This window comes from Hippopotamus amphibius, chromosome 15, assembly GCF_030028045.1.
Source record: "Hippopotamus amphibius kiboko isolate mHipAmp2 chromosome 15, mHipAmp2.hap2, whole genome shotgun sequence".
Taxonomy (NCBI): Eukaryota; Metazoa; Chordata; class Mammalia; order Artiodactyla; family Hippopotamidae; genus Hippopotamus; species Hippopotamus amphibius.
In genome coordinates this window covers 64,970,807-64,994,350 of record NC_080200.1, presented here as the reverse complement: position 1 = coordinate 64,994,350, position 23,544 = coordinate 64,970,807, and the positions used below count along the sequence as shown (strand labels likewise).

Sequence of the window (23,544 nt, the reverse complement as noted above, 5' to 3'; positions counted from 1 at the left end):
AGGCAGTCCGGCACAAACCAGTCTGCTTTGGACGTCACAGAATGCGCGGTCAGCTTTGCGTTCCCAACAACACTACTGTCAGACCCGGCTGAGAGCATCCCCTGGACTCGGGGAACTCAGCGAGCAGACAGCGGGGCCATGAATTCCCCAGCGAGCCCTGCGGACCCCCGTGCCAGCTTGGAGAGCCAAGGCCACGCGGCCCGACGACCCAGGCGCGCGGGCTGGTTCTCTGATGGGCAGCGCTGCCAAAGCCGTCTCGGGGAACCGCACCGGCGGCCTACGCTGGAAGGTTTTAACATCATCTCGCTGCGTAGAAAATCATTTTTTAAAAAGAAAACAAGACAGCCTGTGGGGAGACCGGCAGACAAGCGCTCCGCCAAGGCCCCCCCTCACCCCACCCCGGGGCCCGGTTCCTGGCAGCGGCTCCGGGGCCCGCGCCTCCCAGAGGACGCCGGCTAGCACGCGGACGGGCGCCCACACGAGGGGCCGCGGCGGGTTCGGCCAGCTCCCCACGCAGGGCCGGCGGGGGCCCCGCGAAGCTGCCCCCGCGCACGCGCAGCGCGGCCCAGCGCCCCGGGGGCCAGCGCGCATGTCTCCACGCCTCGGCCTGCGCGCGGCGGCGGCGGCGGCGGGAGGCGGGGCCGGCTTCTGCCGGCCCCGCCGCAGCCCCGCCTGGCCTAGAAAGGCCCGCGAAGTCGCCGCCGCCGCCGCCCGCCTCCAGCCCCGCCCTGTCGCGTAGCCTTCCGACGCGGTGCCCCGCGCCCTCGTCGAGGAGCGCCCCCGGTGCGCAGGCGCGGTCGCCAAGGCGGCGCTGTCGCGTGAGGGTTTGAAATCGGCCGCGCGTGCGCACTGGCCTCGCGGCCCCGGCGAGGGCGGCCGCGCTTCCTCCCCGCCCCTCATTGGAGCGGAGGCGGCGGCGCCCCCTCCTTCCCCCGCGCCCCGTCGCCGCCGAGCGTGTCTCTTCGCCGCCGCCGCAGGAGCGCGGAGCGAGCGGCGCCAGCGTGAGCCAGGGCCCGGCGCTCGGCGGCGGCCCTCCCGCGGGTCCCGGGCCGCGCGGCGCCTGCGTCCGCCCCCTCGGCCCGCCCGCCCAGCCGGCCGCCCCCTCCGATGGCCTCTCCCGCCGGCGGGTGTGGAACGCCACCGCCGCCGCCGCCCCCGCGCCCACCCCGCGCCGCGTGAGGGCAGCCCGGCCGGCCAGAGCAGCCCGCGCGGCCGCCGCGAGCCGGGACCCCGACGGGAGCCGCCGCGCGCCGGCCCGAGCCGCAGGCCCGTCCGCCCGTCCGTGTGTCCGTCTGTCTGTGCGTCCGTCCGTGCGCCCGTGCGCGGCGCGGCCGGGGCTCGGGGCGCGGCGGGGGCGGGGCCGCGGCGGGGCGGGCGGGCGCCCGGGCCCGCGGGGCGGCGCGTGGATGGATCCGCGCGTGGCCTGGATCCAGCCCGAGCAGAAAGGGCCGGCCAATGCCCTGTGGATGCAGATCTGGGAGACCTCGCAGGGCGTGGGCCGCGGCGGTTCGGGCTTCGCGTCCTACTTCTGCCTCAACTCGCCCGCGCTGGACCCCGCGGCCGCGGCGGGGGCGGCCGGGCTGGGCGGCGGCAGCCTGGCGGGGCCCGCGCTGCCCTCCGCGTCCCCCCCGCCGCCCGCGCCCGGGCCCGGCGCGCTGCCCCCCGCGCTGCTGACGGCGCTCGGGCCCGCGGCCGAGGGCGCCCGGCGCCTGCACAAGTCGCCGTCGCTGTCGTCGTCCTCGTCGTCCTCGTCCTCGTCCAACGCCGAGTCGGGCACCGAGAGCCCCGGCTGCTCCTCGTCGTCCTCCAGCGGCGCCTCGCTCGGCCGGGCGGGCGGCGGCCGCGGCGGCGCCTTCTGCCACTTCGCCGACGGGCCTCCGAGCGCCCCCGGAGCGGCCAACGGGCACCCGGGACCGCGCGGCCCCGCGCCCGCCGGCTCCCCGCCGCAGCTCCACCAGTTCCACCCGGGCCGCCGGAAACGCGAGAACAAGGCCAGCACGTACGGCCTCAACTACCTGCTGTCCGGCAGCCGCGCGGCCGCGCTGAGCGGAGGGGGCGGCCCCGGGCCCCAGGCGCCGCGGCCCGGCACGCCGTGGAAGAGCCGCGCGTACAGCCCGGGCATCCAGGGGTGAGTGCGCGCGGCGCGGCGCGGGGGCCGGGGAGCGGGGGGCCGGCGCCTCCCCCCTCCCCCACCCCGAGTGGGGACCCCGGCCCGCCCCGGCCCGGGGCCGTGCCATCCCGCCGCGAGGCTCTCCGGGCAGCGCGCGGGGGCTCGGCCGCCCCTGTCGGGCTCCCTTCTGATTTGAGGGTGCATGTTGGAGGCCAAGGTCCGACTCTGCTAGAAGGGCTTTAATTTATTGTTCCCATCTCAGACTCCTTTTGTAAAGGAGCGAAATGTCCGGATTCCAGAGCTAACGGTACAGGAAAGGGGCCGCTGAATTCATGACTCGCACAGAGGTTTTCCTTTCCTCCGGGGCGCAACTGGAGAGGAGGTCGCGCCCTTTCTCTGTGAATTCCCTCCTGCCCCACAGTTAGGGATCTCGTGTCAGAGTGGGCTGCAGATGAGGTGTGGAGTTTTATGTTACATTGCAGAGGATTTAACTATTGTCGGGAACTTGAATCAAGTTGAAGGTAAGTATTGGTTACATGTTAACTTTTTCCCTCAGAGAAAATCCATTTTTAGAAGAGGACTAGATTTTTGGTAGCGACCCAATCTAACCAACAGCAAATTTAGAAATGACTCTTTCGGGAGAGGGCTTGCCTGTTACGGTTTAATTTTGTGCCGAAATTGACAAGTGGCGTCATCTGCAGGTTTTTGTTTTTTTTTTTTTAAGCAAGTTAGTAGCATTCAAAGAAAGTAAAAACGTTGATAGCAAATATTTATTCTCTGGCGGGTGTCATCTCTAATTTAAGTATTTCCACATCAGCCTAATGGGGATTCGAAGTTCCTTTTAGGGTTAGTGCAATTACAGGCGCAGGAACTGGTGAGAAAGGTGTGTGTGTGTGGGGGGGGGGGTGTGGGTGTGGGGGTGTGTGTGTGGGGGGGGTGGGTGTGTGTGTGTGGTGTGTGTGTGGGTGTGTGTGTGGTGTGTGTGTGTGTGTGGGGGGTGTGTGTGTGTGTGGTGTGTGTGTGTGTGTGGGTGTGTGTGGGTGTGTGTGTGTGTTGGAGCAGTCCCAGGTGAGGCTGCTCAGCGTGAGTGCTGCTTGCACAGCCCTTTTGCCTTCCTGTGCTTTTCTGAGCACCTGGAAACCAGCTATCTGTATGGAGGGTTTATGTCATTATTTCAGGACTTAAGTCATAGATTTTCTTTGTGTAATCTCGTGCTTACTTAAAGGGCACCTAAGGAATTTCCAGGGTGTTAGGGTTGTAAAACATTAGAGTCTTGTAAATCCCACAATTGCTAGACATTGGGATCATTTCTTAAAGTAACTTCCCCCCCCCCCATAGATCTGTTTAATCTCTTTTGAAGTATGTCGTAAAACACTTAAGTTGATACTACTTTATAAAGGGTGTGTGATACACAGTAATATCTGTGCATTCTGCAACTTGTTTCACCTGCTGTGGGTTGGAATCCGTTACTTTCTTATATTCCCTGAAGCCTTGAGCATGCACTTTGGCTCCAGGTAGGAGTCCAGCCTCCTGTTCCCTCTGTCCTCCTGGTTCTTACTTGGACTTTCTGAGAAGAGGTGTTGGGGCACAGTTTCTTGATGTATGGCATTAAATGTAAGAGCTCTTTGGAGGGGCCTGTAGGTTTCCAGCCTGTCTCCTAACTGAAATTGACTGTGTCTTAGCACTAGGAAAACAGGAGGACATGTGGTCTTCACTTGCAGAGCATTTTGGGGCCCAGGCTCTCTGGAGTCCCACTTTTTTTTCTCATGAGCTGGTAGCAATGCCAGTGTGATGCCCTTGGCAAACTGTTGAGGCTCTGGAAGCTGTTTCCTCACCTGTGGTTTCTACTAAGCCTCAGTACGTAGGTTGCTGTCACTTTTCTTAGTAAATGAGCCTACTACCTGCCAGGTGCTGAGCTGGGATCTGGGGGAGGGGTTGACATGGGAGATACAGCCTTGGGATTTTGACTGGGAAACCTGAATCTGGGGGTGCCCCTGCCTAGGGCCCATGAGCACTGCCTGTCCAGTCTCTGTCTACCTGTGCTCCTCCCCTTCCCGTGGACTGTCGTCATCTCTAGTGAGCTTGCTCCTGGAGCCCGAGGTGGTCATCGTGTAATCTTCCCGCCCCCCCCCCCCACCCCCCGGACCTTTCCCAGTGTTGCCCGTGGGGTGCTTTCCTCTGCCAGCATGTTTGGTCAGGTCCCACCCCTTGGGCACCTCCCTCGCACCCTGCAGGTTAGAGGCAAAGCCTGACACCTGGCCTGTCTCCTAGGTGCCGCCACTCTGGGCCCTGTTTGGGGTCTGTGCTCCCTCTCTGTCAGGGTCTCCACCCCTGCCAGCCTGTTAGAAGTTGACTTCACGTGGTATAGGGCTGAAGCGTGGGCTCCGAAGTGGCCAGGAGTGCTGCGTTTCAGCCCACCTCAATAGGCAGACTTTGTTGGCTGCCCTTCTTTGCCTGCCTCTGTGGGTGGCCCCAGGTCTGTCCACGCTCTGCCATCCCTGCCTAGAGGAGGAGCCCGGTAGGGTTGCCTGCCATGTGCCCGGAGGGCGAGTGCCCTGTGCTTGGTTCACTGCTCTGAATCCTAGCGGACTGCCAGTTTCGAATGGCAGAGAGGAGGAATAGTGGACCAGAGTAGCAGTGGAGCTGGTGAGTTTGCCTGTGGTGGGAGGAGGGAGGCATCTCTGATGATCAGCCGTTTGCGCAGGGCCCGCTGGGCTTCTGGGAACTAACCTTTTGGTACCGAGAAATAGCTGTGTCTGGAACTTGCTCTTGGCCACCAGCATATCCAGAGCAATGAGGAAGGCCACCAGAAAGTCTCTCACCTGTGGCTTAGAAAGGGTAAGAACTGAGGTAAGAGAGCCCTAGCCAGCCAGCAGAAAAGAATCTTGTTGATAAGTTGCTCAGCCCATCTAGTCTCAGCACAGCATTTCTGGAAAGACAGTGACTGCAATCCTCAAGAAAGGTTAGCAGCTGCTGGTGGCTGGGAGTTAGAGTAGCATCAGCTGAACCCAGTTGAGCCTTTGCCTGTAGCCTGTGTAGCAGCTGGCACCATCCCTTCTTTCTTGGGGAGGTTTCTGCCCTTTGGGAACTTTGCCTGGTGGCCACCTTTTGCGATGGCCAGCCTCTTTTCATCCTCAAGTAGGACGAAGAAAAAGCAGGTGAGAGCAGACAGGAATTAGCACTAGAACCTTCAGAGTGGAGAAGGCCAAGTTCTTGTTTTGGAGCTGCTGTTGGCTCTAGTTCTCAGTGCATCTTTTTGGTTGAACTCTCAGTCTTTTGGGAACAGTATGGGCGGTGTGAGGTGTGCTCTCTACCTGGGCTTCTGACCTAGAGATGCGGGAGGGTGCGTGGACAGGCTCACCGTGCCTGTGCATGTGTCCTGGCCTCTGGCCGCTGCCACTCTCGCCGGCCCCGGCCTCCTGAACCAGCAGTTCTTTGTTCCTTTGCCCCGATCAGTCTCAACAGCTTCAGAAACCTCAGTTTAAAGGCAAAGAAAAGTCCTGTGTAAGTGAGAGTGGGAGTGTGACCCTCAGATACTCTGGTGCCCTGTAGACCCCCAGGAAGGACATCCTGGAATGAGAGAGAACCCAGCTCCCTGGAGGGTGCCTGCAGTCCGGGCCCTGCCTAGGCTTGGGTTGGGAGGAGTTTGTGCTCTTGGGCCTGCCCGCACTGTGCAGAGTCACACGCAGCACCCTCCCTGCAGGTCCCTTGATGGCATTTCACTTTTTTAATGTCTTCTGTCCCCCCAAAGAAAAGTCAGTGTGAAGTTTGTGAGAAACACAGATGTCGCTCAGAGGAGTGGCCAGCCATACCCCGCAGGCCCCAGCCTGGGTTCTTCCTGCCTCCACGCGTGTTCTCTTCTCTCCTTTCTCCGAGTCAGCGCCTGGAGAAGATTCAGGATCCCTCCTCTTCCTCTGTGGCTCCAGCCTGATGTGGCACCACCCGCAGTCCAGTGAATGGTCTCCCCTGGCGCGTCCTTCGGGGAGCAGTGGGAGGGCACAGGTGAAGGTCTAGCACCATGGACCATGGCTGTCCCCACTCTCGTTGCCTTTGTCTTATTCTGGTCTCTTCCTGTAAACGTCCCGGGATGCATGAGGGTGGTTACTGCGAGGTGGTGGCACACGTGGGCCTTGTTTTCCGAGTGTTGGTTCTCGGAGGCCCCGGGGGTGATGTGCTGGGCATGGGTTTGCTGCTGCACAGACAGTTCGTGAAATTGCCTCCCACTCAGACACTCCTACCTGTGTGATAGTTGCATCCTCGTTCCTGCCCCTTGCAGCAGGGCCAGTCTCTGCAAAGTGAAATTGAAAATCTAGCACAAGATGCTGGCTGTGACAGGGTCAGGGAAAGTGACGCCTGGGCACTGGTAAATGAGGACGGGCACAGGTAGCACAACTGACCCTAAGAGAAGGGGCTGCCGAGGAGGAGGAGGAGCAGGAAGGGGCAGGACAGAGCTCTGGAAGTGGAGGGTTAGGATAGTAGACAGGCTGGCTAAGGGTCCTTTGAAAAGTGGGCCCTCAAATGATGTAAGAACTGGCCTCCTGGCTGCTCCTGCTGTGGATGTCCTGCTGCTGAGCTCCAGATGGAAAAGCAGTGCCAAGGCAGCACCATTGCTGCCCATTAGATGTGACATGTGGTTGTGACTTAATGCTTCTGAAAGTATTTTTAAGTATTTTAAAGTAAAAAGTTTTTCATAATTTAAGGTTTGTTTTTCAAAGTAAAGTCGTCAGACCTTCTTTTGGTCACTATTTAATATGAAATTTTGGTCCCCGTTTTAAGTGGATTCATGTAAATGGAGGGAGAGATAATAGTTGTCCTTCGAAAATGTAGCTGTGTGCGCTGTGGTCAGGTCATTATGGTTTAAGATTCGGGTTTTTGGTTGTGGAGTAAAAGAGGGTTGTAGTAAACAAACACCTGTAATGTTCAAATTCAGAAACTTGATTTTGATGATATAACCAGAACATAGGCTCTCAGGGGACAGATGACCGAATCACCCTCACTAGAGTCCTGGAAAGTCGTTGTAAGAGGCCCGTCTAGAAGACTCTGGTCACATGTCAGGGATTTCTCCTTTCAGGAGGTTGCTGAGTGGGTGTGGCACCTGAGAAAGGACCATGGGTGGTCTTGGAAATCGGGACAGGTGCCCCGGATGTCTGCTCCAGTGAGAAGGAGCCTCCCAGCGAGGTGGTCGTGGTGCATCTCCCCGATGGCTTGGGATTTGCACTATGAATGAAACGTCTTATGCTGAGATTTCTGTGCCACACTGGTTTGCTGCTTCTGTGTAACAAATGTCCACAGGCACAGTGGCTTTACAGCAGTGCCCGTGGGTGTCTCTCAGGGCCTGTGGGTTGGAGCTTGGGGCTGGGGGCTGGCTTCTCTGCTGGGGCACGCGTCCAGCTGAAATCCCGGGGCTGCCGGCTACACTCTCTGCCGGAGCTCAGGGCTCCTCCTGCGCACTCACTCCTGTGACTGGCATGATCCCGTTCCCTGTGGTTGTAGGACTGAGGTCCCTGATCACTTGCTGGCTGCCGGCTGGGGCCTCTCTCTGCTCCTTTAAGCCACCTGCATCTTGTGGCTCGAGGCCCTTCCATGTACAAACTGGCCACAGGGCTTTGCATCTCTGGATGTCTCTGCCAGCTGGAGGAAGCCTTCTGCTGTGAGGACTCGTGGAGTTGGGTCAGGTCCACACAGGTGACAGTCTGTGTTAAGGACCCATAATAATTCAGTATGCTCACAGAGTGATGGTGATTTCATCACAGCTGCAGGTTCTGGGCATCAGGGTCTGGAATCTTCTGGGGGCTGCTTGCTGCACGTGCAGCTGTTCTCTCGTAGGTAGACTCTTCTGCTGTGGGAACATGGGTTGTGTTTTCGTTTCCAACGCTTCTCTCCTTCGACTGGACTCCAGCCCGTGACGGTGACTCTTGCAGATTGTCTGTCCTCTGGCTTGGTTGTCCCCGCTGAACTCAGCGGCAGCCAGAGTGATCGTAGCCATGAGTGCCTTTCTGTGCCTCTCTCGTGTGGACTGCTCTTAAAATATGTCATCTGAGAAGAGTTCATGTGAAAGCCACGTGAATGAACATATGAAAATTGCAGTGATTGAAAAGTCCCATGTGTGAGGTGTCCAGCATTGGCCAGCTTAGAGAAGGTGCCATTCCTGTTGGGGGGAGGCTGGTCGGTGACTCGCCCGGGTTGCCTCTGGAGTCTGAATGCTAAGGCTGCACTGACGTCCGTCCTGGCTTTGCAGAAGATCCCACACCCCCCGTCCTGCAGCCCAGGTTAATGGGAGTGGTGTCGTCCCAGAACCACTGCCTCAGAGCTCTGTCCCTTCCTGTTGGAGTTACTGCTGCTCTTAAAAACTGACCCCTGCCCTCCCATGTCCCTTCGGGGGAAGATGGACTGTGTCTTAGCCTGCAGTTCCCAGTGCCAAGCATGCCCTAGCCACTGCTGAGTACGTGTCTGGTGAGTGAGTGAATGAATGAAAGAAAGGAAGGAAGAATCTGGCAGCTTAGAGGAGCAAGGGAGGTGTGGCCAGTCTGCAGGGTTTAAATAAACCAAATGCTAAAAATAAGTTCTGCTGTTTGTCTTAGAATTTCTAAAGACTTGATTGCCAACTCTGAAGTTATTTAAATGCAGAATAAAGTAAAATCCCTTACAGTGTATCTGCCTGCCTTCCTGAAGAGTGTGGTTAAATCAGTTTTAAGCCTTGCAACACAAAATGTAAAAACAGAAAACATTCAACAAAAATTCTATTGTCTGTTAGAAAGGCATCTCCATTTAGTTTTACATGGTCTCTTTTTCTTACTAGAAACTTAATACCTAACATGAAAAGTCAGAAACCTTGGTACCTGGTGAGTGTCCTGTGACCTGTTCGCACGTGGCCTGGGCTTCGGAGGCCTGTGCTCCCTGTGTTGGTTGTGCGGGAGTGGGGGCGGGTGGAGGCTGGGCCCCGCCCTGGTGCGGCTTTTCCTTCTTTGCACTGACCACTGACAGGCAGACTCGCTGGAGGGCTCTGAGTTTCCCCTTGGTGGGGAGTGGTTTCGATTATCAGCACTATGCCTTTTTATTATGGGTTTGTGCTCTTTTTAATTCCCAAATCAGCTGCTCTGCACAACTGTTTAAGCTCTCTGTGGTTTGAGATCAGAGTTCATTTCCTAAGTGATAACATGTGGATGTAGGTAGTTTATATCTTTTCATGTTTGAAAGAGATTTCAGATGATAACGTTTCTGGAATCCTGGGAATCTGAAGGAACGGCTGGAATGCAGGAATTAAAGGGAAATGAAAAATCGAACTATTTGCATGTCACTTTTTCATTTGAACCCTTTAGCTCCATCGGGAAGCATGTGTGAGGCCTTGAGCTTACAGGGTTAGCCTGCATCTCAGGTAGCCTGGTTCCTGGGTCTGGACTTGGCTGGCTTCATCAAGGGTGCTGACTTCTGAGCCTCAGCGTCGCGCCCGTGGAGGGGGCCTGCCCCATCGCTGTCATAGGGTGTGCGTTTTAGAGAAAGGAGACATGGGCTCCCTGTGTGAGTGGTCACGTGGGGGAATTAGGAAGGCCTCTCCTTTCCTTTTCTCCTCTCTTTAAAGAAATCGAAACCAAAAATTAGGTGGTTCTTCTTGCCAACTGGATGCAGACAGCTTTCCCTCTCAGGTCAAAACTTTTCTCTTGGAGAGACTGCTGAAGGCTACAGTTGGTGTCTTCAGGCCAGGCAGCGGGCACAGCTGGAGATAGACCCACCTAATGCCATGGAAATACTTTCTCCCTTTGAGCCAAGACAAACTTTTCTATTTTTAAAAATTTAAAATAAAAACAAACAAACAAAAAAAAAAAACAAAAGAAAATTTAAACAATGCCTGAGTCATGTGTCTTCTAGGTTTTAAGTAAGAATCTTGTCTTCCCAGAGCTTGCAGGGTCTTCCTGATGTATTTATGAGGTGAGCGTATGTTGCCTTGCCTAACTTGTTTAGAATTGTTTGGGATTTTGGTCTTGTTCTGTTTAGAGTGGAAGGAGTGGATGTTACATTGTTTCTTTGAGCTCTTTGCAGCTTTTAGCGCATATTTTGTATATAGTGCAGGAAACAGAGCTGAGGGCCTGGGAGGGTCAGAACTAGAGTGGCACCACCTGTGGAACCTTCTGCAAGGGTTGGGGGGCTCTAGTTCTGTGCTGCCCAGTATACTACCCACTGGCCACATGTGGCCACTGAGCACTGGAAATGTGAGTGATGGGACTGAGGAACTGGGTTTTAATTGTATTCCATTTTAGTTAAAATGTAAACGGTCTTATGTTTGGACAGCACCAAACTGCAGCAGCTTTAGATTCTGTCGTGGAAACACAGGGCTTGATTCAGTAGCCGCTGCGTGAATAAATCCACAAACAACGGGAAAAGCTGTGCTGCTCAGCAAGTTACCATTGGAAAGCTCCAGAAATTGTGCTTCTGAGTTTTCTAGTGTAAATCCTTTTCAGAGGGCTGCTGTTTCAGTAACACGTGAAGCATAAAATGGGCTCCTAGCAGAGGACGCCATGGAACCACCCTGCGGCTCAGGGTGTATGGTCCAGCAGGCAGGTGGTGGTTCTTTGCACCTCTGCACACCCGCTGGTGCCGTCATCCAGCCTCTTCCTGCCGGGCAGTCTCCTTGGGCAGCAGCAGCAGCACAGGGGCTCCAGCGTGGGGTCGGCTCTGCGCTCTCTGCGTACTCAGAGCAGGCCCGTGAAAGAGGTAATATTTCTCTTGTTTTGTAGACAGAAAAGCAAAGCTTAGGCTGATTTGATCTGGCCAAAGGTGCTGTACATGGAAGTGTCAGTCTGGCTTTGACGCTGGGGAGCTGCAAACAGTCTTAAATGAAGGAGACTTCCCAAGATGCTGGGATGGAAGCTAGCAGCTTGCTCTGCAGATCTGGTTTTCAGTGTGTCTGTTGAGGGCCATTTGCTTTTCTGCTTTCCTAGAGAGAGAGCAGACTGGGGCAGAGGGGCCTAGGGCCTCTTGAAAGGACGTTGAGGGTCAGATGAGCAATGACAGAGATGTGGGAGGTAGGGTGGGGGAGCACTGGGGGAGGCCCCAGGGACCAGAAGCCCATCCTGCTGCTGTAGTACAAGGAGTCCCTGCTTCCCCCAGACATTCCAAAACTGCCTGGGGGGAAGTTGTGGTGGAGGCAGCAGGACTCCTACCATCTGGATCATTCTTAGAAGTCGCAATTTATGAAAAATGAAGCTTTTGATGACTTGTGTTTTTCTGAAAGACCATTGAAAGACGGAGAAGCAGGACTGGCGCGTGTTTGCCGACTGCCTCCTTCCTTGGTGTCAGGCGCTGCCCTCACCGTAGGTCCTGCTTTCTCCCAGTTCCTCTGCACAGTAACTCGTTTTAAAAAGAGGCAGGTTGTCTTGGCCGATGAAGCATCTTGCCCAAGGTACAGTTAGAAAATAATAGAACGGAGCATCAGCGCAGGCCTGCTTGACAGGAGAACCCCCGTGCTTCATCTTGCCTCCCAGGAAGGGGGTTGGTGCGCTCGGATGAAGGGCCAGAAGCAGGAACTTGGTGAACTGGCAGAGGTGGGAGCCTTAGCGCCATGCAGTAAAGAATACTTTGATTATTGGCATCTTTTCTCATTTTAAACAAACAGATTAAAAAATTGAAGTTTAACTCTGAAATGACTGAAATAGAAAAGAGGATACTTTGCAAGGCTTGTGAAATGCAAAGAAATTCTGAAGTATTATAATTAAGTTATCTCCTGGAAAAAAGTGGGTGAGGAATCTGTCTAAAAAGTTGGTGTCTCTCTCCAAGACTGACTCACAAGAGACAGAGGTACAAACCTAAGTACAAGATGATGGATAGAAATAAGAATGTAGAACTGAGACCAAATTCCAAAGAATGGGGACTGGGGGGAATTGTCACAGGTTAAGGCCTGGAATGAAGGGAAGCTTGCAAAATTGGTAGGAGTGAAAAAGGGTCTCTTGGGATCGTGCGGCTTGAGAGTAAGCCCATAGGAAGTAAGTAGAAGGCTGGGCTGGTGAAGGTGGCTTGCTTCTGGAGCCTTCCATAGCAGCTGGATGCTTCAGCTTTCCCCTTCGCTCCCATCAAGAGAGTGGTTCTCTGTACTTGTCATGGTAATAACCGTCACTGGCCCTGCTGAGCCCTCGCCCCTCCCAGGAGAGGGAGAAGCTCTTGTCTCCTTACAGTGTGGGAGAGGGGGGCGTGGCGTGGGAGAGGGGGGCGTGGCGTGGGAGAGGGGGCGTGGCGTGGGAGAGGGGGCGTGGTGTGGGAGAGGGGCGTGGTGTGGGAGAGGGGGCGTGGTGTGGGAGAGGGGGGCGTGGTGTGGGAGAGGGGGGCGTGGTGTGGGAGGGGGCGTGGTGTGGGAGAGGGGGGTGTGGGAGAGGGGGGTGTGGGAGAGGGGGGCGTGGTGTGGGAGAGGGGGTGTGAGGCTCCCACGGCCCTAGGAGGAGAGCCGGCAATGGAGCCCAGGCAATCTGATTCCACAGCGCCTCGTTTTAATCTCGGGACCCGCAGAGCAATGGAAGGAAACACTTGCTTACGTTGAGTTCCATTCTCTAGGTCAGGGGTTGCGGAGGACATGGTGAAGCCCTGCCCCATCCCTGTGCACCTCGCGGGCCTGCGGGTGGACCCAGGAGGAGTCGGAGTCGCTTCCCGCAGAGCCAGCAGCAGGCTCTGGTCTGCCACCTGCAGCTCTCCAGTGGCTCCTTTACGAGCCGGTGCCAGCACGGCTGTGCCTGGCACCGTGCCTCTACGGTTCTGTTCGCTCATTGCTTTAAAATTAGAGACTGATTCTGAGAATGCTTTACGCTGAGTTTTAAATAATGGTGTTGTTTTTTGTAAGACAGATTTGTGTGTATTTTCTGGTAAAAAGTAGGAAGCTTAAAAATCTCTCAACCCTACCCCCAGAAACAACCATGGGCCCATTAGGTGACTGCCATTGTAGACATCTCTCTAAGCCTTCTGTGGATGGGTACGTGCATCGATCGACAGAAATATGTCTATTACAATTTACGTTCTCCTTAAATACAACTTACTAAATTATTAATTTTGCTTGAAAGCGAAAGCAATGTTCAACTTTAAATAGTAGTAATTTCTAAGAGTTGTTGCTGAGGCTGAGAACGTAGAAAAAATGATAAAAACCTTATGTGGCTAAGTGCAAGGGGAAGTTAGAGTAGAGGTTTTAATGACGTCACTTCAGTTTGCTTGCTGCCGGGCAGGGTAGCGATGTTCTCCTTGCTGTGGGTGGCGTTGTCTCCACCCACATCACATGTTGAAGCCCCATCCCCAATGTGACAGTGTTAGAAGGTGGGGCCTTGGGAGGTGATAGGTTTAGAGGCGGTCATGGGTAGGGCCTCCTCATGGGATTAGTGCCCTTATGAGAAAAGACCAGAGAGTTCACTTGTTCTCTCTCCACCATGAGGACACGTTGAGAAGTCCACAAGCCAGGAAGAGGGCCCTGCCCGTCACCCGGCCATGTTGGAACCTGGATCTTGGACTTCCGGCTTCCAGAACTGTGAGACATAAATGTGTGTTGTTTAAGGTGCCCAGTCTCTGGTGTTCCATTACAGACTGAGACAGCCCTTTATACATCCTCCGGGCTCCTGATTTGCATTATGTTGTGTGTCTGTCACCGTGAGTTAGGCATTTGTATTCTGTAATTATAATCACTGCCATTTATTGAGCTCTTACTGAGCACCAGGCCCAATTCTGAATACTTTGTCTGGATTCACTAAATCCTCGTGACAATGCCACGTGGCAGGTACCACCAGCACCCTCGTGTTTCACGTAAGGAGATGGAGGCCCAGAGCCGCTGGGGGTCCCACAGCGTTTTGTAGCAGATCCTGCCACCCTTCCTTGGTCCCAGACTCCACAGTGTGCAGTCGGTTAGTCTGGGTTCTGTCCTTGCATAGACGTCACGCTGGGCATCAGGCTCTCACTGGGACGCTGGCACCTTTCCACGTTCTGGTAGGCGTCTTCGGCAGGGCCCGCGAGGCTGTGCTGCCCGGCTCCCGCGTGGGGTGGGCTCTGCGCTCGGCCCCTCGCTCCACTCTGCCCGGCCAGCAGCCCTCAGCCTGCTCGACGGGTCCACGCAGCCCCCCTGTGCTCTGTCTGTGCTGTGTGTCTAGAGTCACGTTTGTACAAGAGAGCTCATGGGCGCCATGTGCCAGGAGGACAGGATCCATGCTTCACGACCTCGGCGTGCTCCCCGACGTCTCTGGCTGTGAATGTTGTCAGAGATCTGCAGCAAGAGCAGTCTCGCTTCAGGGAGGTGGTTTCTTCTGGATGCCCGCCCGGCCAAGCCTTCCTCTCATCCTCACCTCGTCCTTTCTGCAGCCTTGGTCGCCGCATCAGCCCCACCTCAGCCCTTCGTGGACCGCAGCTGCCCTTGCACCTGCAGACCGGGCTCTGCCTTGACGTTAGGGGCTGGTCCCCGGTTGGGCCTTCGATAGGGGTCTGGTTTCAATCTCCTGTTGGTGGGAGGCTTCCACCTTCTCCACGTGGACGACTTGACTCACTTTCTTTTCCCTCTCTGTCCATCTTCCTTAAACAGGCCCTTCTCAGATGTTGGCGTAGCGGCTTCCTCGTCCTCTCCTGAGGCTCCCCGCTCTCTTCTCACCCTGTGTGTATGACCACGTTCTCACCGCGGCTTCTGTAGCACGAGGCGCGGGAGTGGGTTTTCCTGATCCCAGCTGCTGTCTCCTCCCACCCTGGGGTCCTTGTCCTCGTGAAGTTCTGGGGCTCTCTCTCCTCTTCATTTGCCGCGTCGTGTTCAGGGGTTGCCGTCTCTGCCGATGTGGCCGGAGGGTGCCCTGAGCCCTCCCGCCTCCCCTAGAGCTGTCCCTCTCAGGCCAGGTTGCAGGTTTGAGAGGCTGCTGTGTCTTTGGCTCACCCTTCTGGGACCCACCAGCGTGGGGAGTCGAGTGTAAGGGTGAGTCTGTGGGCCACCTTGTTGCGGGCCTGGAGTCTGTTCCCTGAATTAGTTCAGCCCCTTCGGGCCCAGCTTGTCTGGCCCAGTCCTCCCATGGACGCGGGGTCCTCAGAAGCCTGCTGGTCATCTGGTCTGAAGTCAGCCCAGGGGGACAGATGACGCTTACTGCTGGCGCGTCAGACTCGGGCTCCCCCATGCTCTAGGCCGTGCCCACTTCCTCTCATTCCCTCCACGTTCGTCCCTTGAGCTGTGCACATCTGACTGCCTCTTGCCCTTCATCTTGGCTCCAATACCAGCTCTTTGGGAGGCTGTCCTGGCCACCTGATGTAAAGTAGCCGTGGCCACCATTTGGAATCTCTGCGTAGTGTGCTGGGTGGATTTGGGTTATTTACTTTGCTCCCTTCTCCGCGCCCCCAGCCCAGCCCAGCGAGCACGAGGGACGTATTGATTTTCGCCTTGCTTACTCCATAGCCTGGTCAGAGCTGCACCCGCTCTGCTGTGGGTTGGCAGTAAATAACCGTGGAGCGATGACTCGCATCTGCTTCCTCTGCTTCAGTATTGACTTAAACCTTTGGATCCATTAAGTTCTGTGCTTTGCCCTCCCTCCCTCCCCGCCTTTCTGTTTTTGCTAGTTTTCCAGCGCTGTTGTGTTGTCTTTTGCTTAAAATTTTTTTCTGGTCATCATGGTGGGGCCTTGGGAGGTTGACCTGTGCTCTTCCTGCCGCCTTGAGCCAGGACCCTGGAGCCCCCCTCCTGAGACTTGGAGAAGCAGGCACGTCTAGTTCCTGCCAAGCCGAATTGGTACAAATGATTTACTTCCTCCTTTACACTGGATGGAGACATTCCTGCTGATTGAATGGGAAGTAAACATTTGTTTTTTTATTTTTATTTTCTTTTATTGGAATATAATTGCTTTACACTCCTGTACCAGTTTCTGAAGTACACCAAGGTCAATCATCTGTGTTTATACACATATTCCCGTATCCCCTCCCTCCCTCGACTCCCCCCTACCCTTCCCGTCCCAGTCCTCCAAGGCATCATCCATCATCGAGCTGAACTCCCTTTGTTATACAGCAACTTCCCACTGACTATCTATTTTACACTTGGTAGTATATATATGTCTATGCTACTCTCTCACTTTGTCTCAGCTTCCCCTTCACCCCCCAGACCCTCCAGACCTCGAGATCTCCAGTCCATTCTCTGCATCTGCATCCTTATTCTTGTCTTGTCACTGAGTTCATCAGTACCATTTTTAGATTCCGTATATATGAGTTAGCATACAATATTTGTCTCTCTCTTTCTGACTTACTTCACTCTGTATGACAGACTCTAGGTCTGTCCACCTCATTACATATAGCTCCATCTCATTCCTTTTTATAGCTGAGTAATATTCCATTGTATATATATGCCACATCTTCTTTATCCATTCATTTGTTGATGGGCATTTAGGTTGCTTCCATGTTCTGGCTATTGTAAATAGTTCTGCAATAAACATCATGGTACATGTTTCTTTTGGGATTATGGTTTTCTTTGGGTATATGCCCAGCAGTGGGATTACTGGATCATATGGTAGTTCTATTTGTAGTTTTTTGAGAAACCTCCAAACTGTTTTCCATAGTGGCTGTACCAGCTTACATTCCCACCAACAGTGCAGGAGAGTTCCCTTTTCTCCATACACTCTCCAACATTTGTTGTTTCCAGATTTTGTGATGTTGACCATTCTGATCAGTGTGAGGTGATACCTCATTGTGGCTTTGACTTGCATTTCTCTAATGATCAGTGATGTTGAGCATCTTTTCATGTGTTTGTTGGCCATCTGTATGTCTTCTTTGGAGAAATGTCTATTTAGGTCTTCTGCCCATTTGTGAATTGGGTTATTTGCTTTTTTGGTATTAAGCTTCATGAGCTGCTTGTATATTTTGGAGGTTAATCCTTTGTCCGTTGTTTCGTTGGCAACTATATTTTCCCATTCTGAGGGCTGCCTTCTTGTCTTGTTTATGGTTTCTTTTGCTGTGCAAAAGCTTTTAAGTTTCATGAGGTCCCATTTGTTTATTCTTGATTTTATTTCCATGATTCTAGGAGGTGGGTCAAAAAGGATGTTGCTTTGATGGATGTCATAGAGTGTTCTGCCTATGTTTTCCTCCAGGAGTTTTATAGTGTCTGGCCTTACATGTAGGTCTTCAATGCATTTTGAGTTTATTTTTGTGTATGGTGTTAGGAAGTGTTCTCATTTCATTCTTTTACATGTAGCTGTCCAATTTTCCCAGCACCACTTATTGAAGAGGCTGTCTTTTTTCCATTGTATATTTGTGCCTCCTTTGTCAAAGATAAGGTGCCCATATGTGTTTGGGCTTACCTCTGAGTTCTCTATTCTATTCCATTGATCTTCCTTTCTGTTTTTGTGCCAGTACCATACTGTCTTGATCACTATGGCCTTGTAGTATAGTTTGAAGTCAGGAAGCCTGATTCCACCAACTCCATTTTTCCTTCTGAAGATGGCTTTGGCTATTCGGGGTCTTTTGCATTTCCATACAAATTGTAAGATTTCTTGCTGTAGTTCTGTGAAAAATGCCATTGGTAGTTTGATCGGGATTGCATTGAATCTGTAAATTGCTTTGGGTAGTACAGTCATTTTCACGATGTTGATTCTTCCAATCCAGGAACATGGTATGTCCCTCTATCTGTTTGTGTCATTTTTGATTTCTTTCATCAGTGTCTTAAAGTTTTCTGCATACAGATCTTTTGCCTCCTTAGGCAGGTTTATTCCTAGGCATTTTATTCTTTTTATTGAAATGGTAAGTGGGAGAGTTTCCTTAATTTCTGTTTCTGCTCTTCTGTTGTTAGTGTATAGGAATGCAAGAGATTTCTGTGCATTAATTTTGTATCCTGCTACTTTACTAAATTTATCAGTTAGTGCTAGCAGTTTTCTGGTAGCCTCTTTAGGGTTTTCTATGTATAATATCATGTCATCTGCAAAGAGTGACAATTTTACTTCTTCTTTTCCAATTTAGATTCCTTTTATTTCATTTTCTTCTCTGATTGCTGTGGCTGAAACTTCCAAAACTATGTTGAATAATAATGGTGAGAGTGGACACCCTTGTCTTGTTCCTGTTCTAAGAGGGAATTCTTTCTGTTTTTCCCCATTGAGAACGATGTTGGCTTTTGGTTTCTCATATATGGCTTTGATTATTTGAGGTAATTTCCTTCTATGCCCATTTTCTGGAGAGCTTTTATCATAAATGGATGTTGAATTTTGTCAGAAGCTTTTTCTGCATCTATTGAGATGATCATATGGTTTTTATCCTTCAATTTGTTGATATGATCTATCACGTTGATTGATTTGTGTATATTGAAGAATCCTTGCATCCCAGGGATAAACCCCACTTGATCATGGTGTATGATTTTTTTAATGTGCTGTTGGATTCTGTTAACTAGTATTTTGTTGAGGATTTTTGCATCTATATTCATCAGTGATATTGACCTGTAGTTTTCTTTTTTTGTGACATCTTTGACTGGTTTTGGTATCAGGGTGATGGTGGCCTTGTAGAATGCGTTTGGGAGTGTTCCGCCTTCTGCAATATTTTGGAAGAGTTTGAGAAGGATAGGTGTTAGCTCTTCTTTAAATGTTTGCTAGAATTCGCCTGTGAATCCATCTGGTCCTGGGCTTTTGTGTGTTGGGAGATTTTTAATCACTGCCTCAATTTCTGTACTTGTGATTGGTCTGTTCATAGTTTCTATTTCTTCCTGGTTCAGTCTTGGAAGATTGTATTTTTCTAAGAATGTATCCATTTCTTCCAGGTTATCCAATTTATTGGCATATAGTTGCTTGTAGTAGTCTCTCATGATCTTTTGTATTTCTGTGGTGTCCATTGTTACTTCTCCTTTTTCATTTCTAATTCTGTTGATTTGCATCTTCTCCCTTTTTTTCTTGATGAGTCTGGCTAATGGTTTATCAATTTTGTTTATCTTTTCAAAGAACCAGCTTTTAGTTTTATTAATTTTTGCTATTGCTTCCTTCCTTTCTTTTTCATTTATTTCTGCTCTGATCTTTATGATTTCTTTCCTTCTGCTCCCTTTGGGGTTTCTTTGTTCTTCTTTCAGTGTTTTAGGTGTAAGTTTAGGTTGTTTATCTGATATTTTTCTTGTTTCTTAAGGTAGGACTGTACTGCTGTAAACTTCCCTCTTAGAACTGCTTTTACTGCGTCCCATAGGTTTTGGGTTGTTGTGTCTTCATTGTCATTTGTTTCTAGATATTTTTTGATTTCCTCTTTGATTTCTTCAGTGATTTCTTGGTTGTTTAATAGCGTGTTGTTTAGCCTCCATGTGTTTGTATTTCTTACAGTTTTTTTCAAGTAATTGATATCTAGTCTCATGGTGTTGTGGTCTGAGAAGATGCTTGATATGATTTCAGTTTTCTTGAATTTGCCGAGGTTTGATTTGTGACCCAAGATGTGATCTATCCTGGAAAATGTTCCATGTGCACTTGAGAAGAAAGTGTATTCTGTTGTTTTTGGATGGAATGTCCTCTAAATATCAGTTAAGTCGAGATGGTCTAATGTGTCATTTAAAGCTTGTGTGTCTTTATTTATTTTCTGTTTGGATGATCTGTCCATTGATGTAAGTGGGGTGTTCAAGTCTCCCACTATTATTTTGTTACTGTCGATTTCCCCTTTTATGGCTGTTAGCATTTGCTTTATGTATTGAGGAGCTCCTATGTTGGGTGCATAGATATTTACTATTGTGATATGTTCTTCTTGGATGGATCCCTTGATCATTATGTAGTGTCCTTCCTTGTCTCTTGTAATAGTCTTTACTTTAAAGTCTAATTTGTCTGATATGAGTATTGCTACTCCAGCTTTCTTTTGACTTCCATTTGCATGGAATATCTTTTTCCATCCCTTTACTTTCAGTCTATATGTATCCCTTGGTCTGAAGTGGGTTTCTTGTAGGCAGCATATAGAAGGGTCTTGTTTTTGTATCCATTCAGCCAGTCTGTGTCTTTTGGTTGGAGCATTTAATCCATTTACATTTAAGGTGATTATTGACATGTGTGTTCCAATTACCACTGTCTTAATTGTTTTGGGTTTGTATTTGTAGGTGTTTTCCTTTTCTTGTGTTTCCTACTTAGAGAAGTTCCTTTAGCACTTGTTGTAAGGCTTGTTTGGTGGTGCTGAATTCTCTTAACTTTTGCTTGTCTGGAAAACTTTTGATTTCTCCATCAAATCTGAATGACATTCTTGCTGGGTAGAGTATTCTTGGCTGTAGGTTTCTCTCTTTCAGGACTTTCAGTGTATCCTGCCATTCCCTTCTGGCCTGCAGAGTTTCTGCAGAAAGGTCAGCTGTTATCCTTATGGGTTTTCCCTTATATGCTATTTGTTGCTTTTCTGTTGCTGCTTTTAATATTTTTTCTTTGTGTTTAATTGTCGTTAGTTTGATTAATGTGTGCCTTGGAGTATTTCTCCTTGGGTTTATTCTGTATGGGACTCTCTGTGCTTCTTGGACTTGGTGAATTATTTCCTTTCCCATGTTGGGGAAGTTTTCCACTATAACCTCTTCAAATATTTTCTCAGACCCTTTCTTTTTTTTCTTCTTCTTCTGGGATGCCTATGATTCGAATGTTGGTACGTTTAATGTTATCACTGAGGTCTCTGAGACTGTCTTCCATTCTTTTTATTCTTTTTTCTTTTTCCTGCTCTGTGGCAGTTACTTCCCCCATTCTATCTTCCAACTCACTTATTCGTCCTTCTGCCTCAGTCATTCTGCTGGTTATACTATCTGTAGTATTTTTAATTTCAGTTATTTTGTTATCCATTGCTGTTTGTTTCTTCTTTAGTTCTGAGTTCTTATGAACTGTTTCTTGTACTTTCTCTATTTTGTTATTGCGATTTTGTATCATTTTTACTATCATTACTCTGAATTCTTTTTCAAGCATTTTTCCTATTTCCTCTTCATTTATTTGGCCTTGTGGGTTTTTTTCCTGCTCCTTTGCCTGCATGGTGTTTCTTTGTTTCCTCATGGTTGTCCAAACTTCTGGGGTTGCTTGTCCTAGTGATAAAGGGGTTTATGGAAGACTGTTCAAGCCCCAGACTAATGTCCGAGTGTTGGGTTAAACAAATACTAGGTCTAGGAAACACATACATGTATAAGACACATAGTTACTGAATCCATTAGGACATTATGCTCTGGGAAGACCTGACAGAAGAACCCCAGTATGCTATCAGATATTCAAAGAGAAACCCAACAGAAATTGAAAACCAAAACAGAACAAAACAGAAACAAAAGCAAAAACAAACAACCAAATAACACCTTACAGTTACAAACACAAATCCAGGGAGATATTGAAAGCTAGGATCAAATATAAAAAAGAGCTAGAGTACCGCCAGACAGAATGGAGATTCTCAGAATGAAATAAGACAGTTGTACTAAGAACTAAGATAAAGACAAAAACCTAATATTAAATACCAAGGTGGTGTGTCATCTGGAGAATAGAGCAAGGAGTCTGAGCAGATTGATAGTGTTGCTTATGTGTTAAGCTAAAATAAACTAAAAATGGATGGAAGACAGAAGAACAGAAGATCGTAGTGTGCCTGGAAATATGTAAATAAAAAGAAGGGAATAGAAATGTATAAAGGATAGAGATGAAAGTAGGAGAGATATATAGTCTGTAGTACCAAAAACTTTGCTAGAAATAGAAGTATATGAAAAGGCTAAAAATAAAAATAGAATAAGAAATAGAATTTACAAAATGTTATAAAACTTGTAGATCCCTTAAGACTAAGATCGTAATTAATAAAAAAAAAAAAAACTGGAACTGATCCCAGAATGGACCAGTTCAATAGAATTGATACTAATATTTCTGTTTCCTTAGAGTCTCAGCTGTAAGTGTCCTTCTACTCGCCTTGGGTTTTTTGTATTATTCTGTGAGCAGCAGAGCTTCCTTTATTGTTCGTCTGTAAGCATCGGTGTGTGGGGAGGGAGAGGGTACAATAGTGGCTCCTTCCCCTGGGAGTTGGTGAGCATTGGCGCTCTGTCGTTTCAATTGGGCTTGGAGTGCTTGTTGCAGAGGGACGCCAGTGGCTCAGGTGTAAACAGAATGTCTCAGAGTTGGGCCTCTCTCTGGGCTTCTTTGTTCTTGGCAGCCTCCCTGCTGCCAGCGTTCCAAGGGGTTTTACTCTAGCCCCGCCCAAGTGCCTGAGGGTGCTTGTTATCCCTGAGCACCTTAGGTGGCCCGCAGGGTGTCTCTCCACTGCCTGTTGCAGAGGTGCCGAATGAGAGAGAGAGGCTATGCCCGTGGCTCCTCCCCCCTGCCCGTGAGCCCACAGCCTCCAGCCGCCATCATAGCCGGGCAGCTCTCAGGGGCAGGCACTCCTCGCCGCGGCCCTCTTCCCTCCTGTCCTCTCAGTCCGTCACCTTACTGGCAACAATTTTTCTCACCCTGAACCAGCTCCCCGGTTCCCACGCTCCCTCTCCCGGACCCTCTGTTCAGCTGTGAGTCGACGTCTCAGTCAGGGAACGCTGAGCTGCGCTGCAGACCCTCCGTGTGTTTCTCACTCCCTCCTGTCTGCCACAGCTCAGCAGCTTCACCCTCTTTGAGCCGTCGTAGATGCCTCCCTACCGGTTATGTCGGGCTCCTTGTGGTCCCTTCTGGTGTCTGAGGTCATGTGCTGGTGTTCAGTTGGTTCTCTGTGGGATTTATTGCGTCTTTTGGTACATTCCCAGTGCATCTGTGGAGAGGGATGCATTCCACATCCCTTTACTTCACCGCCATTCGAAAAGTAAACATTTGATAATTAAGTTATGTTTTTATTCTTATGCTGTGAATCAAACTTTGATATTTATGTAAATATTGGATACAGTGAAGTTAAGTAGCTTTAATTACAACAGACGCTTGGATATGCTGATGCACGGGCGTATGGGGAGACCTGCATGCGGCCACGCACGCTAGTACCTGGAGGTGACACGTGCCCACTGTGGGCACATCTGCAGGCCGCACGGAGCTGAGCACAGGCTTACTGAGTGCTTTGTCTCTCTTGGTGACGTGGAAGGTGATTGACATGTCCCCTGTCAGGTGCGCTACACACACACACAGACACACACACACACAGACACGCACACACTGGCTTTTCTGCCCTAAGGGTCATTGGGACGACTTGTCCTACCAGGACAGTGTCTCTGGGGAGAGGCTGCGCATATCTGGCATCACTGCTGGGCGGTCACTGTTGCTGCTAGTGCTGGTGGAGGTGGAGCTGAGGTCCTGGGGTCTGCAGGAGGCAGATTGGAGGGGCACTCGATGGGGTGTGGAGGCTCCAGGAAGCAGTGTGAGCAGAGACCCTCTGTAGAGGCTCAGGCTAGGAAGTTTCATGCCAGACATGAGGCTCAGGCTGGTTGTCCAGTCTCTGAGCATCTGTAAAACAGGAGGTGGTGGTGGTTCTCAGGATCACGCTCGTAAAGTGTGTCGCACAGGACTGGACATAGCAGGCAGGTGGTACCTGTCAACTACTTATCATCATAATAAGGATACTGA

The 23,544-nt window shown here is 50.9% G+C and overlaps 1 protein-coding gene across 6 annotated transcripts in view; it reads left to right on the top strand.

Moving 5' to 3' along the window:
- Nucleotides 1–1,377: 1,377 nt before the first annotated feature.
- Nucleotides 1,378–23,544, top strand: part of TENT4A (terminal nucleotidyltransferase 4A) — a 52,454-nt gene continuing 30,287 nt past the window's right edge. For all 6 annotated transcript variants that reach the window (XR_009049146.1, XR_009049145.1, XM_057708510.1 and 3 more), the window contains exon 1: nt 1,378–2,128. Coding sequence is in view for 4 of the 6 variants with exons in the window: in XM_057708510.1 (XP_057564493.1) it covers nt 1,407–2,128 (722 nt within the window). In the remaining 2 variants the exon portion in view is untranslated. The remainder of the gene's footprint in view (nt 2,129–23,544) is intronic.